This window comes from Stenella coeruleoalba (genome assembly GCF_951394435.1).
Source record: "Stenella coeruleoalba genome assembly, chromosome: X".
Lineage (NCBI taxonomy): Eukaryota > Metazoa > Chordata > Mammalia > Artiodactyla > Delphinidae > Stenella > Stenella coeruleoalba.
In genome coordinates, this window is record NC_137152.1 from 91,628,674 (window position 1) to 91,644,128 (window position 15,455).

The window sequence follows — 15,455 nt, forward strand, 5'->3', positions numbered from 1 at the left end:
TATTAATAAGATATTTTAATTCTGGTAGGTAACAAAATATTCTAAATATCTTCTTTCAAATTCATCCATTTGCTCCAGCTCCACAGTCACTATCTTAATTCAGGACTTGATTTTCTTATACCTAGATTATTGAAATATCTATAGTCTCTCCCTATTTTCTTCCATTCTCCTCACATTAGTCAACTGATCTTTGAAAAACACAAATATGTTCACATCACTTCCCTTTCAATGGCCCTCCTTTAGGATAAAATCCAAACTCCTTACCCTAGTGTAGAAGATCCCATTGGTATTTCCCTTTTCAGCTTCAGCTTCTGCCTCCTCCCTTTTCACACCTCTGTTCATCATTCTTGTGATGGGGTCGTGTTTTCTCATGTCTCCATGCCCTGCTTTCCACATTCCCTTGTATGGTACACACTTAGCCTTTGCTGACTAACTCCCCCTATTCATCTCTCAGACTCATCTTAGGCATCATCTTTTCTAGAAATCTTTCCCATGAACCCCTTCACCCCAAGTTGGTTTAATAGCCAACTATGTGATCCTTTAGCCCCCAGCCCTTCACTTGGTAGCATGTAACACACTGTTTGGCAATATTTATCTACATGTCTGTCAATACCCTGTCACTTTTAGGGTGAGAAACTGTATCTTTTTTTCCCCCAGTGCTTAGCACAGAATGTGGCATACAGTAGGATATTCAAAAAGTGTGTCCTGAATGAGTGATTAAATGAATGAATGAGCTCATGAATGGAGTGTATGCTTGAATTCACTTACCTGCATAAGGCCGATATATGGACCCTGACCCTTCTTGGGATGGCATATAACTAATGAGAACATTTTTTGCCATTTCTCTCCTTCCAGGTAGGGCTGTATCGGGCTGTACCGAAACCACTCTGGAGTGATTAAGAATAGAAAGAGATGAGCTGGCCTTTTGTGTCACAGGCCTTCCCTACTCCCTAAAGCTATAGTTATGGAGCAATAGAGCTAGCCTGAATTAATTAGGGAGGAGTGGGGGAGACAAATTCTGTCCCTGAGAGACACCAAGTTCTTCTACACCATCCATCAGCCTTGAGCACAGATGGGATGGAGGCCAAGCCTAAAAATACATCAGCCTTAGGTGACATCAGGACTCTGTTCTTTTATGTCTAATTCACCCCAGATGGAAGGGAAAGCACTTGATGAATAGTCTTTGAAACAAGTAGAGAAATGTGTATCATGCTAGGGGCAAAAGGCCACTGTGGATTTCCTTGTCAATAAAAATGAACTCTAATAGGAATTTCAGTAAGGAACCAGCAGAAACATCCTTGTCATCATCATTCTGAATTTGTGTTTATTGAGCACACAACAAATGCTAGTCTCTGCTCAGAACATTTGATGAACACCATTTCTGTATCTATAAGGGACTAGGGAATACTTGCCACTATTTTGATGCCAGTCACCCAGCCAGAACACAAAATGAACTTTTATGAATATTCTAAAGCATTATGAGGAAGGGGTCTTAGACTATATGCAAGCATCCTTGATTAGTGTTTTCCCCATTGGGAGTCACCCTCCCCATAAGCTTGCTCACAACCGGCAAGGAAGAGAAACAGGAAAAAAGAGGACGAGTCAAGGTGTAGTCCTGAGAAAGTCACAAAAATTGGGGCAGTGGCACTCCGTAGATGTTTGGAGATGGCAATAAGTATCAGGGGATGACCAAAGGAATGGAGTGGTAGGAACCATCCCTGTCCATCTCATGGCCCCTTCATGCACAAGTGTTTTTACCCAAACTTTAAGCTTTGGGGTAAGTGATAGGAGCTGTAGAGCTCTGAAGAGCTGCTTGACTGTGCAGTTACCTCTCAACTGAGGATCTTTCTTATCATTTTGTATGAAGGAGCACTTTGGGAGTTGGGGGCTAGTGGGCACTCACCAGCTAGGTAAACATTAGAGAGAATTATTTTTCTTTTTTTTGGCCACACCGTAGGATCTTAGTTCCCCGACCAGGCATCGAACCCGCGCCCCCTGCATTGGAAGCACGAAGTCTTAACCACTGGACCGCCAGGGAAGTCTGAGAATTATTGTTCTTGATGAATTTTGTAAATAGCCACTGACCCACTGGTTTAAGGGAAACCGAAAATGAATGACTGGGGAGTTAAAAAGCATGCAAACACTGGGTTACACTACTGGCAAGTGGGTAGGAACTGGCCTCGTCTTAGTACCTCTTTTCAAGGCTCCCTTCCCTCCTCTTTCCCACCCTCTCCAATCTTCTGCTAAAGCTCAAGGTTTGAGGCAGTGGTCAAGCTCCATGGCATAAGAATTGGTGTTCCTCATGATGCTCTCCACCAACATGACAGGCTTGGGGTGTCTTCCAGCAAAGCAAGAGAGCCAGGTGCAGATCAACATGGCTGCAGCTGCGCCACCTCCAGCACAGTAGTATGCCCAGCCAAGCCGACAGGTACCTGTGGAAACAGGGACAGAGACATGAGGGTTAGAGTGTCTTCTCATACATTCTCTTTGAGACGTTAGGGTTAAAGTGAGAGTAGGAAACAGTGAATGCGGGTGGGCTTACTCTTTCCTCCCTTGCTGATGGCTGGTATTAGCTTCAGCAAGAGGTTATAAAATTTTATTCTGTTACAGTAGGAACCTGGGGGTGATGTTGGTGGTGGCAGTGGTGGTGATGCTAATGACAGTGATGACAAGAACAACTTGATCAAGTGTCAAGAACTATGCTAAGCTCTTTAGACATATATTTCATTGATCATTATAGTAACTATATGAGTTAGCTACTCTTATTATCCCTGTTTTAGACAAGATGAGGCAACCAAGGTACAGGTTAAGTTAATTGTGAAAAATCACACAGAAAGTGGTAGGGCCGGGATATAAACCCTGGCTCATCTTGACTCTGAAGCTCCACAGTTTTAACTACACTGATATATTACAGTTCATGGACTGTTTTCAGAGAACTATATCCTGTATCATCAGGAAATTTGCAGGCAAAATCAAATCCCTTGCTCCGTACCACGTGTCTCTATCCTAACCTAATTTTTCAACATCCAGGGAGGAAATATGCATGGGAATCAAGGCCAAGCTTCTAAGGGGTAGTTTCAGTTTGAAGGATAATGGGAAAGGTCACCTGCTCAAAAATATCCACCCCACAACTTATCATTCATTCTACCAGAGGTAGATTCTTTCCTTTGAAGTGTTTGAGTTTTTTCAGAGATCCGTCAGAAAAGGTCAATGCCCAAAGAAAGAAAGCTATTATATTACAAGGGATCAGAGTAATAAATAACTGCTAAAATCAAGTGCTTAAGCAAATAGGACTCCAGAAATTGGAGTAGATGTCCAGTGATACAAAATTGCAAAGGAATTCTGAGAAAAAATGGTGGGCAGTGACTTTCACCTACCTCACAGTCTTGCAGAAAGTGAGTCCTGACTATAGTCAGTCAGGTGGGGATGTCAAGACTGATCTTCATGACAATGTACTTTTTTTAATTGAAGTATAGTTGATTTCCAAGATTATATTAGTTTCAGGTGTACAACATAGTGACTCAGTATTTTTACAGATTATACTCCATTAAAAGTTATTATAAGATAATGGCTATAATCCCCTGTGCTATAGAATATATCCTGTTGCTTCTCTATTTTATACACAGTAGTGTGTATCTCTTAATCCCATACCCCTGTCTTGTCTCTCCCCCCTTTCCTCTCCCCACTGGTAACGAAGTTGGTATTCCATATCTGTGAGTCTGTTTCTGTTTTGCATGTACGTTCATTTGTATTATTATTTTAGATTCCACATATAAGTGATACCATACAGTATTTGTCTTTCTCTGTCTGACAAACCACTAAGCATAATATTCTCTAGGTCCATCCATGTATCTTCAAATGGCAGAATTTCATTCTTTTTTATGATGGAGTATAAATAGTGCTGCTATGAACATTGGGGTGCACGTATCTTTTTGAACTAGTGTTTTTGTTTTTTCCTGATATATACCCAGGAGTGGAATTGCCGGGTCATATAGTAGTTTTTTGAGGACTCTCCAAACTGTTTTCCATAGTGTCTACAGCAATTTATATTCCCACCAACAGAGTACAAGTGTTCCTTTTTCTCTATATCCTCACTAACATTTGTTATTTGTAGACTTTTTGATGATAGCCATTCTGACAGGTGTGAGGTGATGTCTCATTTTTTGTTTGACTTGAATTTCTCTGATAATTAGCAATATTGAGCATATTTTCATGTGCCTGTTGGCCATCTGTATGTCTTCTTTGGGAAAATGTCTATTCAGATCTTCTGTACAATTTTGACTGGGTTGTTCCTTTTTATGATATTAAGTTATATGAGCTATTTGTATATTTTGGATATTAACCACTTGCAGGCCATATCATTTGCAAATACTTTCCTCCATTTCATAGGTTGTCTTTTTATTTTGTTGATAGTTTCCTTTGCTGGGCAAAAGCTTTTAAATTTAATTAGGTCCCATTTGCTTAGTTTTGCTTTTTATTTCTTTTGCCTTGGGAGACAGATACAAAAAAGACATTGCTACAATTTATGTCAAGAGTGTTTTACCTATGTTCTCTCCTAGGAATTTTATGGTTTCAGGTCTTACATTTAGATTTTTATCCCATTTTGAGTTTATTTTTGTATATGGTATGAGGAAATCTTACTGTTTTACATGTAGCAGTCCAGTTTTCCCAGCACCAGTTTTTTTTTTTAACAGTTTACATCTCTTTATTCTCAAAACAAGATCACAAGACATTTGTTATAAGTTACTGGCTAGATTAGTTTTTTTTTTAACATCTTTATTGGAGTATAATTGCTTTACAATGGTGTGTTAGTTTCTGCTTTATAACAAAGTAACTCAGTTATACATGTACATATATCCCCATATCTCTTCCCTCTTTCATCTCCCTCCCTCCTACCCTCCCTATCCCATCCTGCTAGGTGGTCACAGAGCACCGAGCTGATCTCCCTGTGCTATGTGGCTGCTTCCCACTAGCTATCTATTTTACATTTGGTAGTGTATGTATGTCCATGCCACTCTCTCACTTTGTCCCAGCTTACCCTTCCCCCTTCCTGTATCCTCAACTCCATTCTCTAGTAGGTCTGTGTCTTTATTCCCGTATTGCCCCTAGGTTCCTCATGACCTTTTTTTTTTTCTTAGATTCCATATATATGTGTTAGCATATGGTATTTGTTTTTCTCTTTCTGACTTACTTCACTCTGTATGACAGACTCTAGGTCCATCCACCTCACTACAAATGACTCAATTTCGTTTCTTTTTATGGCTAATATTACATTGTATATATGTGCCACATCTTCTTTATCCACTCATCTGTTGATGGACACTTAGGTTGCTTCCATGTCCTGGCTATTGTAAATAGAGGCCAGCACCACTTATTAAAGAGACTGTTGTATATTATTGCCTCCTTTGTCATAAATTAATTGACCATAAGTGTGTGGGTTTATTTCTGGGCACTCTATTCTCTTCCATTAATCTATGTGTCTGTTTTTGTGCCAGTACCATGTTGTTTTGATTATTGTAGCTTTATAGTATAGCCTGAAATCTGGGAGGGTTATACCTCCAGGTTTGTTCTTTTTTCTGAAGATTGCTTTGGCAATTTGGAGTCTTTTGTAGTTCCATATGAATTTTAGGTTTATGTGTTCTAGCTCGGTGAAAAATATCATGGGTATTTTAATAGGGATTGCATTAAATCTGTAGATTTCTTTCTTTCTGTGGTATGGCCATTTTAGCAATATTAATTCTTCTAATTCAAGAGCATGAAATAGGTTTCCATTTCTTTGTTTCATCTTCTATTTCCTTCATCAATGTTTTATAGCTTTCAGAGTATAGGTCTTTAACCTCTTTGCTTAAGTCTATTCCTAAGTATTTTATTCTTTTTGATGCAATTTTAAAACTGATTTTTTTTTTACTTTCTTTTTCTGATAGTTCTTTAACAATGTATAGAAAAGCAACAGATTTCTGTATATTAATCTCATATCCTGCAACTTTATAGAATTCACTTATTAGTTCTAATTGTTTTCTGGTGGAGACTTTAGGGTTATCTCTACGTTGTATCATGTCATCTGTAAGTAGTGACAGTTTTAGTTCTTCGTTCCAATTTGGATGCTTTTAATTTCTTTTTCTTGTCTGATTGCTGTGGCTAGGACTTCCAATACTATGTTAAATAGAAGTGACAAGAGTGGGCATCCTTGGCTTGTTCCTGAATTTAAAGGAAAGGATTTCAGCTTTTCACTGTTGAGTATGATGTTAGTTGTGGGTTTGCTGTAAATGATCTTTATTATACTGAGATACGTTCACTCTATACCCACTTTGATGAGAATTTTTATCATGAATGGATATTGAATTTTGTCAAACTTTTTTCTGCATCTTTTGAGGTGATCATGTGATATTTATCCTTTCTTTTATTAATTCATGTATCACATTGAATGATTTGTGAATATTGTAGCGTTCTTGCATCCCTGGAATAAATCCCACTTGATCACAGTGTATGATACTTTTTATATATTGTTGAATTTGGTTTGCTGATATTTTGTTGAGGATTTTTGCATCTATGTTCATAAAGATATTGGTCTATAATTTTCTTTTTTTTTTAGTATCTTTGTTTGCTTTTGGTATCAGGGTAATGGTGACTTCATAGAACGAATCAGGGAGTGTTCCCTCCTCTTCAATTTTATGAATAGTTTGAGAAGGATAGGTATCATTTTACTTTATATGTTTGATACAATAGAATTCCTATGTGAAGCCATCAAGTCCTGGACTTTTGTTTGCAGGGAGTTTTTAAATTACAAATTCAATTTGACTACTGGTGATCAGTCTGTTCAAATTATCTGTTTTTTCTTGATTCAATCTTGGCAGGTTGTATGTTTCTAGAAATTTTCTTTCTTCTAGGCTGTCTAATTTGTTGGCATATAACTATTCATAATATTCTCATTATTTTTTGTATCTCTGTGGTATCAGTTGTTATTTCTCCTCTTTCATTTTTTATTTTGTTTACCTGGGCCTTCTCTCTTTTATTCTTGGTGAACAAATTTTATCAGTTTTGTTTATCTTTTCAAAAAATAGGTCTGGGTTTCATTGATCTTTTTTATTTTTTAATCTTTATTTAATTATTTCCTCTCTGATCTTTATTATTTCCTTCCTCTGCTGAATTTGGGCTTTTTTTTGTTTGTTTGTTCTTTTTCTAATTCCTTTAGTGGTAGGTTAGGTTGTTTAATTGAGATTTCTCTTTTTTCTTGAGGAAGGCCTTTGTTGCTATAAACTTCCCTCTTAGAACTGCTTTTGCTGCATCTCATAGATTTTGGAGTGTTGTGTTTCCACTTTCATTTGTCTCAAGGTGTTTTCTGATTTACTCTTTGATTTCTTCATTGACACTTTTTTTTTTTTTTTTTTTTGCTGAGCTGTGTGGCATGCGGGATCTTAGTTCCCTGACCACGGATCGAACCTGTGCCCCCTCCATTGGGAGTTCAGAGTCTTAACCACTGGACCACCAGGGAAGTCCCAACCCATTGTTTTTTAGTAGCATGTTGCTTCATCTCCGTGTGTTTGGGCTGGAGATGGAGGGGCTAGAGCTGGAGCCAGTGTGAGGTGGGACTTCCCCTCTGCTCAGTGGCTGTCACCACCCTATCAAGGGTGGGATCTGATCCCATGTTGCTGGAGCAGAAGCCCTGAAGTTTGAGCCCAAGCTGGCTCTGTTGCCTTTATGTGTGTCTTTTCCCCTCTCCCCAAACTAGGATCCTTGCCCCAGAGATGGGGAGTGCTGAAGCAAAGGGGCCCTGTGCAGGCTCTCTGCTCAAGTCAGCCACAGATAGAGATCCAAACTGTCTCCGATGTGCTGCCTGTACAGGCGCCTGCAATTGTTTCCTCTCTCTCCTCAGACACAGCCTCAGGTGCAAGTCCCCTTTGTCTCTCATAGCTGCCACCCATACCTTGTTGTGGAGCCACACCACAAGACAGGCAGGGCCCATGTGAACTGTCAGTGTATACTTGGGGGTGAGCTATAGTGGAATGGCCACCATCAGATGTCTAGGCTGCTTCTGATGCACTGCTTGAGTAAGCGCCAATGGTAGCCACTGCTGTTCCAGCCACTGCTGTTCCACCGAGGTTCTGCCCTGAGACCTGATCACCTCTGTATCCCATGGTCAATTCTTCTCCTCACTTGTGGCTGCCCCAGATCCAGTGCTGCACTATGATGTGGAGTGGGTGGGGCTGGAGTGTTTGCTTAGCTTGGGCTGGGAAGCAGTGGGGCAGTTGTGGGAAACTCGGCAGCCACCAGAGCAGACCTCTCTCTGCCCCGCTTAGGGGGCAAGCAAGCATGCATACACAAGCACATGCTCCTCAAGAACAGAGTCCAGGCTTCCCACTAGCCCTCCTGCTCCTCCTCCTTTTGGTTTTCCAACCAGCCAAGGTGGCTTGTCTCCTATGCATAAGACCCCGGGACTGGGGCACACAATCTGTGTCTCTCACTGGTCAATCCTCAAGGTGGATCTCCATCTTTGCATTCTCCCTTTTCCTCTGAGTCCCTTCCCAGGGATGTAGGTCCTGACCCGATCACTTTTCTTCCCTTCCTACCCAATTACATGTGTATCTTTTGTACAGACTTGGTTGTGCAGGAGTCCTTCTGCCAGTTTCCAGATGATTTTCAGCGAGAATTTTTCCCCATATGGATGCATTTTTGATGTTTGTATGGGGGGAGGTGAGCCTCATGTCCTCTCACTCCACCATCTTGATTGATCTCCCCTCATGACAATTTATTTTTCAATAACCAATTATTTCTCTTCACATGGTTCCTAGGGAACCTAATTTTCCTTCTTTTAATTGTCTGGTTGCCATGTTATATAAAGAGTCTAAGATGCCCCGAAGTCAGGCTGCTTTGCTTTTTCCTTAGGGCCAGGCTAATTTATCCCAAATTTCCTACCTCAGAAATAATCTTTCTACCACCAAGTCATCACTCATGCTGTCTCTCCTGACATAAACATCTTCTTTCCTCTTATTCACCAATTCATATCTTCCTCAGAATACTCTTCAGGACTCAGCACCTCCAGGAAGTCTTCCCTGACTAACCCCAGTGGGCTCGAGTCACCTCAACCAAGTAGCCCTCCAGGAATTCATCTATATACCCCTTATGTAGGTGTACTTGTTAGGCAAAATGTTGGAAGGAAGATTTTTATATCATGCAGTTTTCACCTACTCTTTACCCCCTTCCAGATTGTTGGCTCAACAGAGTGAATGTATTTGTTTCTTTCTTGATAACGCTCCCATGCTCTGTCAACACTGGGTGCTCAGTACGATTTAGCCTAACAATACTTCAAAGATAGAACCTAGGGGTAAAACAGGAATAAAGACACAGAACTAGAGAATGGACTTGAGGATATGGGGAGGGGGAAGGGTAAGCTGTGACAAAGCGAGAGAGAGGCACAGACATATATACACTACCAAATGTAAGGTAGATAGCTAGTGGGAAGCAGCCGCATAGCACAGGGAGATCAGCTTGGTGCTTTGTGACCGCCTGGAGGGATGGGATAGGGAGGGTGGGAGGGAGGGAGACGCAAGCGGGAAGAGATATGGGAACATATGTATATATATAACTGATTCATTTTGTTGTGAAGCAGAAACTAACACACCATTGTAAAGCAATTATACTCCAATAAAGATGTTTAAAAAAAAAAGATGGATACACTTGCATTTTTAACCCTTAACACCCAAACTTATGACTTAAATTTTGAATTAAAATTATAAAATCAGCTATTCTATTTGTTTCTGGAATGTGCTATAAGGCCTATGCACATTCTGTTCCCTTTGCCTAAAATGCTTAGTGCATGTACACATACACTTCCCACCACTCTCTTTGCCTAGTGAATGTTCAACCATTCTTCAGAGCTCAACTCAATCATTAATTCCTTAGTGAAGCCTTGCTTGACATCCCTAAGTCAAATTCCATCAAAAGCCCTCATTAGTACAGTGTACCTTTCCTTCTGTACCTGAATGAATTAATGAATTCCTTATACTCTCCCATGGCAAGTGTCAAATCTTAGTTCTTCAGAGGAGATGGTACTTTACCAATAGACTTAGGCAGTCATATGATTTCCTGAAGTCCCATAGCCTCACCCAAACTCATGGTGAGAGCAACAACAGTAGCTATTGAAACAATGCAACCTTCAGAGAGAGGGGGTAAATCCGAAAGAGAAGCCTTCTTAAAGAAAGGAATCCAACTATCTACAAAGTAACCTCAACGTGAATAATAATAGTGGAACTCTGGGAAGAGTGAACTGAAAAATAAGATGTTGAAGCAAGCAGCCAATAGATCTGGATTCCCCCCCTCCAACCTTGTCATACCTCCTTTTAGACACTGACTCACTCACTCAGTAAAAGTAGGAGGTTTTATATAATGCTTTGTGTATCACAGAGTGAAAATTCTAGAGATGGGCAAACCTTCAACTTTTACCATCCTTGGAAGGAAGGCTACAGGCTGTATTGCACCCACTTCACAGACAAGAATGTGAGGCTCAATCAAAAGCCCTAGGAACCCTCTCAGAAGCAGAGGTTAGAGGCAGGGATCCAGACCAAGTATCTTTACTTTCAATCTGGTTCTCTGCCCTCTACTGTTTTCCTCATACTCCCAAAAGCCATTTTCCTCTTATAGGACACTTAACCTGTAAGCTCTAAAGAGGGAGCTCCTAAATCAATTTGCAATAGGCTCACCTGAGCTTCTCTCCTAGCCTCCTCCAACAAAATTCTCCTGTGCTCACATAGCAGAGTAGACAGGCGCTAGCTCTTGGGGTGGGCCCACTGTTGGGAAGCTTCCTCCTCTCTCGCATGCTCCCAGTCTAGTCTAGAGAGGCATCAGAAGTCTCATTCTGTTTCTTCAGTTGCCTGTCAGTTCATCCCCCAACTGGAGTAGCAGGGCTTTTTCTATTAAGTACATGCACCCTGGGACCAGGGAAAGACTTGTTTCTGTAAATGAAAGGAATAAATGCATAGCATGCCATTACTCCAAAGCCCTGAGCAGGAAGAAAGCTGACACAGTGGGCAGCTCAAGAGTGAAGAGCTAGCTAGAAAGGCCTTAATAAACCTTACTGAAGTCAAGTCAGAACCAGGTATCACTGGGCTAGGAACCAACACCAAAGTGCCCCCTTTGCCACCCCAAGTGCAGAGTTTCCTCTCACAGAGATGCCTATTAGGCCACTGAAAAGCATCTAAGGCCAAGGCTGCTGCCACACAGGAAACCAAAGAGAAACAGAGGAAATATATCTTCTATCCAGTCCTCTCCCTACAACCCTACCTGTTATCTGCTTGAGGGAACAGAGATGTTACATGACTAGCATTGCAAAAGGGGAAAAAAAAGCAAACCTTTTAAGGACTACATTTCCAAGTTGAGAGCTGCTGTCATTACTCACCTACTCCACAGAAAGCTTGGACACTGGTCTGATGGCTTACAGAGGAACTCGTGTTTTCTATGGAAGGATGCAAATGTAGGGAGTAGTGGCAATGAACTACCACACTTTACCTCCAATCACCTTTTAGTGAAGTCCCATGGTCCATCACCAATCCCTAACTTCTATTCCTTGAAGTATAGTTGATCCTTCTATCCATCTGACAAATATTTATCAAGTACCTACTATGTGCCATACATTCTGAATACACCATCTCATTTGATTCTCACAACAGCCATAATTATTTCCATTCAGAGCTGAGGAAACCGACTCTCAGAAAGGTAAATTACTTTACCAACTTACGAATGTCAGAGTTGAGATTTGAATGCCAAGACTAAGTCCATGGTCATCCGTTTCAACCATGCCAGGAGAGTGGAGTCAAGGATACAAATTACTATGGTCCAAGTTTTATGAGACAGTATGATACCTTCAACTAATCACTCCACCTTTCTTGGTCTCAATTTCCTTTTCTTAAAGTGAAGGGAATTTTACTGGAGAGATTTCTAAAAGCAACTTTTAATTCAAATTTTCCATTCTACTATGAATGTGATAAATGCTTTAAGAGACATCTGAGTAAAATAGTCCAGTAACATCCAGGGAAAGAATTATTTGTAGCTAAGAGGATTCAGGCTCAGATAGGACTTTATAGAGGAGATAGCATTTCAACCAGACTTTAATAGTGGGACGTGGGCATTCTGTGCAGGGGGAGAGGTTGGTGTGAGCAAAGTTATATAAGCGAGAAAGCAGATCACATGTTTCAGAAAAGAAGCTGTAGATGGCAAATAATAAGTTGAATCTAGACCAGGAAGGACCATGAAATCTGTCATCTTTCCCACAAGGAGTGGAGAACAATGGAAAGTTTCTGATCAGAGAATGATATGATACAGCAAGGCTTCTCAACCTTGGCACTATTGACATTTTAGGCCAAAAAATTCTTTGTTGTAATGGGGAGGGAGTGTTGTTTTGTGCATTGTAACACCCTGACCTCCACCTACTAGATGTCTGCAAATTACCCCTCCACCACTGAACTGTGGAAACCAAAAATATTGACAGACATTGCCAAACAGATGTCCCTGGGGGTGGAGGTGTGGGGTCAGGGTAGGGGGTGGATTGCTTTCCATTAAGAACCGCTGAGTTGGACGTACAGTTTGGGAAGATTAACCTAAAAGCTCTGTGTAAAAGGGATTGGAGGTAGTTTTATGCTACAGGCAGGGACCGGTTAACCAGAGGCCAGGGATGCTGTTGACACATCCAACAATACACAAAGCAGCCTCCCACAACAAAAAATGATCTGGCCAAAAATGTTAATATTTTCAAGGTTTATCAACCATCATTTAGGCAAACACCACATGTTTATACTTTGAATTACCTCCAAAACGAATCTTAGTGACTGAAAGATTACCAGAGCAGAATGGATCCTTCTCCCTTAAGAACAGCTGTGCATGTTTCCTTACTGACCTGGGAAGCTGGCTGAAAGTAGGGCCTGGTCAACCTTGAGCGTTCTAGTGTGCTAGCCCAGGGAGGCTGGAGAAGGTCAAGGAGAGAGATCTCACAAGGTATTGAGAAGGACCTACAAATTCCCTGGGAGTCAAGAGATATATGACATTTCTTTCTTTGAAGAAATCTCTTAACCCTACTGGATCTCAGCTCTCTTGCCCTTAAAATGAGAGAAAATAATTAAGTACCTGTGTAAAGATAGAGCAATAGGACCAGATGAGGTTTTGAGATCCTCTTCAGAAATAGCCAGGCTCACTGCTGCCTTGCCTTTTAGATAGAATGCACTGAATGCAATTCCATGCTAGAATTGTTCAAGGACCTGTGTCCCCAGAAAATACTTCAGTGAGCTGACATCACACCTGGGGATTGTGTCTACACACATGCATATGTGTCTGTGAAGAGAAAGATTGGGTGGTAGGATAGGGGGAGAGAAAAGGTCCTAACTGCAGATTAGCTTTACGCAAAGCTTTTGGATAAGCCCTGAGATAAGCCTGTTCCTTTTTGTGCTCTTCTGTATCATTTCTAACACCCTATCTGTGAGTCATTCTATTCCAGTGTTGAATTTGCTGTGACAAGATCCCTCATAAAAGTTATTAAATCATCACTCAGCAGTGGGCCTGACATTTAAATCAAGACATGTTGCTTTTATTCCAAGTTGCAAATCAAATTGGCTTGGAGTTTGACTCTATTTCCTTTGATTTAGCATTAAGTTATCTTATTATATCTCTGCTGTTTAGGGAACAAATTATCACTGTCTGCTACTTAAACTGACCCTCCCCCTAGAGCCCCAGTCCTATGCTCTTCAGGGACTTGGTGTCTGGCCAGCTGTCAATGGTTCATTAGTGGGAAGGGTTAGCCACAAGCCAATGCTTTTTGTGGGGTCCAACACTGGTGTGGGTGTCAGAGTTGGGAATTAGAGTAAGAATGAGTCTGACAGAGAATATTTCTCTGCAGGAGGCATGGTCATAGTTCTAGCTCAGAAGCCATAAATGCCAGAGAAGTAATCCAAAGAAAAGAGTCCTCCTTGAAGGAAGAGGGGAAAGGCATAAAACGAGAGTGCGCCCATTTTGGAAGACAGTTTGACTGTTTCTTACAAAACTAAACATATTCATACCATATGATCCAGCAATCATGCTACTTGGTATTTACCCAAATGAGTTGAAAACTTATGCCCATACAAAAACCTGCACACAGATGTTTACAGCAACTTTATCCATCATTGCCAAAACTTGGAAGCAACCAAGATGTCCTTCATTAGGTAAATGGATACATAAACAGTGGTACATCCAGACAATGGAATATTATTCAGTGCTGAAATGAGCTCTCAAGCCATGAAAAGACATGGGGGAACCTTAAATGCATATTACTAAGTGAAAGAAGCCATTCCCAAAAGACTACATACTGTACAACTCCAACTATATGACATTCTGGAAAAGGAAAAACTATGGAGAGAGTGAAAGGATCAGTGGTTGGAGGTATGTAGGGAGGAATGAATAGGCAGAGCACAGAGGATTGTTAGAGCGGTGAAAATACTCTGTATGATAAATACTGTAATGATGGACGCATGTCATTATACATTTGCCCAAACCTATAGAATGTACAACACCAAGAATGAGCCATAATGTAAACTATTGACTTTGAATGATTATGATGTGTCAGTGTAGCTTCATCAGTTGTACCATTCTGGTGGGGGATGTCGATAATGTGAGAGATTGTGCATATGTGGGAGCAGGGGGCATATGGGAAATCTCTGTACTTTCCCCTCAATTTTGCTGTGAACCTTAAACTGTTTTATTCAAGTCTTAATTAAAAACAAGAGTGAGGTAAGTCTGTCTTTGGGGTTTCTCAGGTCTTACATTTTAGAGAATCATCTGATGGAATTCTAGGCTCCTGAAAGGTTGGAGGAGGAGACAGAGAAGCAGGGATATAGAAAGAATAATAACAACCACTAACACCTTGAAAACTGACTATGATTAGATGAAATGTAATGGAATTTTCAGATACATGAAGTTTTGATTTGATGCAAGAGTGGCCAAAAGTCAAGTTCTGAGAGCTAATACTCCAGAAAAAGGCTTACTTGTGACTTGGGATCAGTGGTAAAAGCCAAAGATATTAGTGTGGTAGGGGAGAGGCTGATAGAAGCAAGCCTTAGGGTAGGGCAAGAAGGAATAAAGCTGTTTTAAGGAGGTAAACAGCTCAAGGGTGTAGAGAGAAGACTGAATTCCTATACAAAGATGAGATACAAATTCTAGGAACTCATGGAGTCAGGATGTCGGGAGGTGGTTGAGGTAGAATGCAGAGAGTACCATATTAACATCTGTTCTTTTCATCTAAGATACTCCAATAATCAGGGAATTTGAGAGACACTACTCTAGCCTTAGAGAAGCAAGATAAGGGAAGGAGTGACTACATGGACAGAGGAGGACCTGCAGTGGGAACCAGCATATTGCCCTCGACCTCAGCACCCAGAGCAGAGGGACAGGATAGATACGAGATATGCCGGATGTCTGTCTGGGAGCCACCTGGGGGG

General features: G+C 40.9%; 1 protein-coding gene across 1 annotated transcript in view; it reads right to left on the reverse strand.

Moving 5' to 3' along the window:
* Positions 1–2,250: 2,250 nt before the first annotated feature.
* Positions 2,251–15,455, reverse strand: part of LHFPL1 (LHFPL tetraspan subfamily member 1) — a gene marked incomplete at its 3' end in the record, with an annotated part of 43,228 nt that continues 30,023 nt past the window's right edge. Inside the window, exon 3 of the mRNA XM_079911759.1 lies at positions 2,251–2,432. Within this exon, the coding sequence (XP_079767885.1) occupies positions 2,251–2,432 (182 nt within the window). The remainder of the gene's footprint in view (positions 2,433–15,455) is intronic.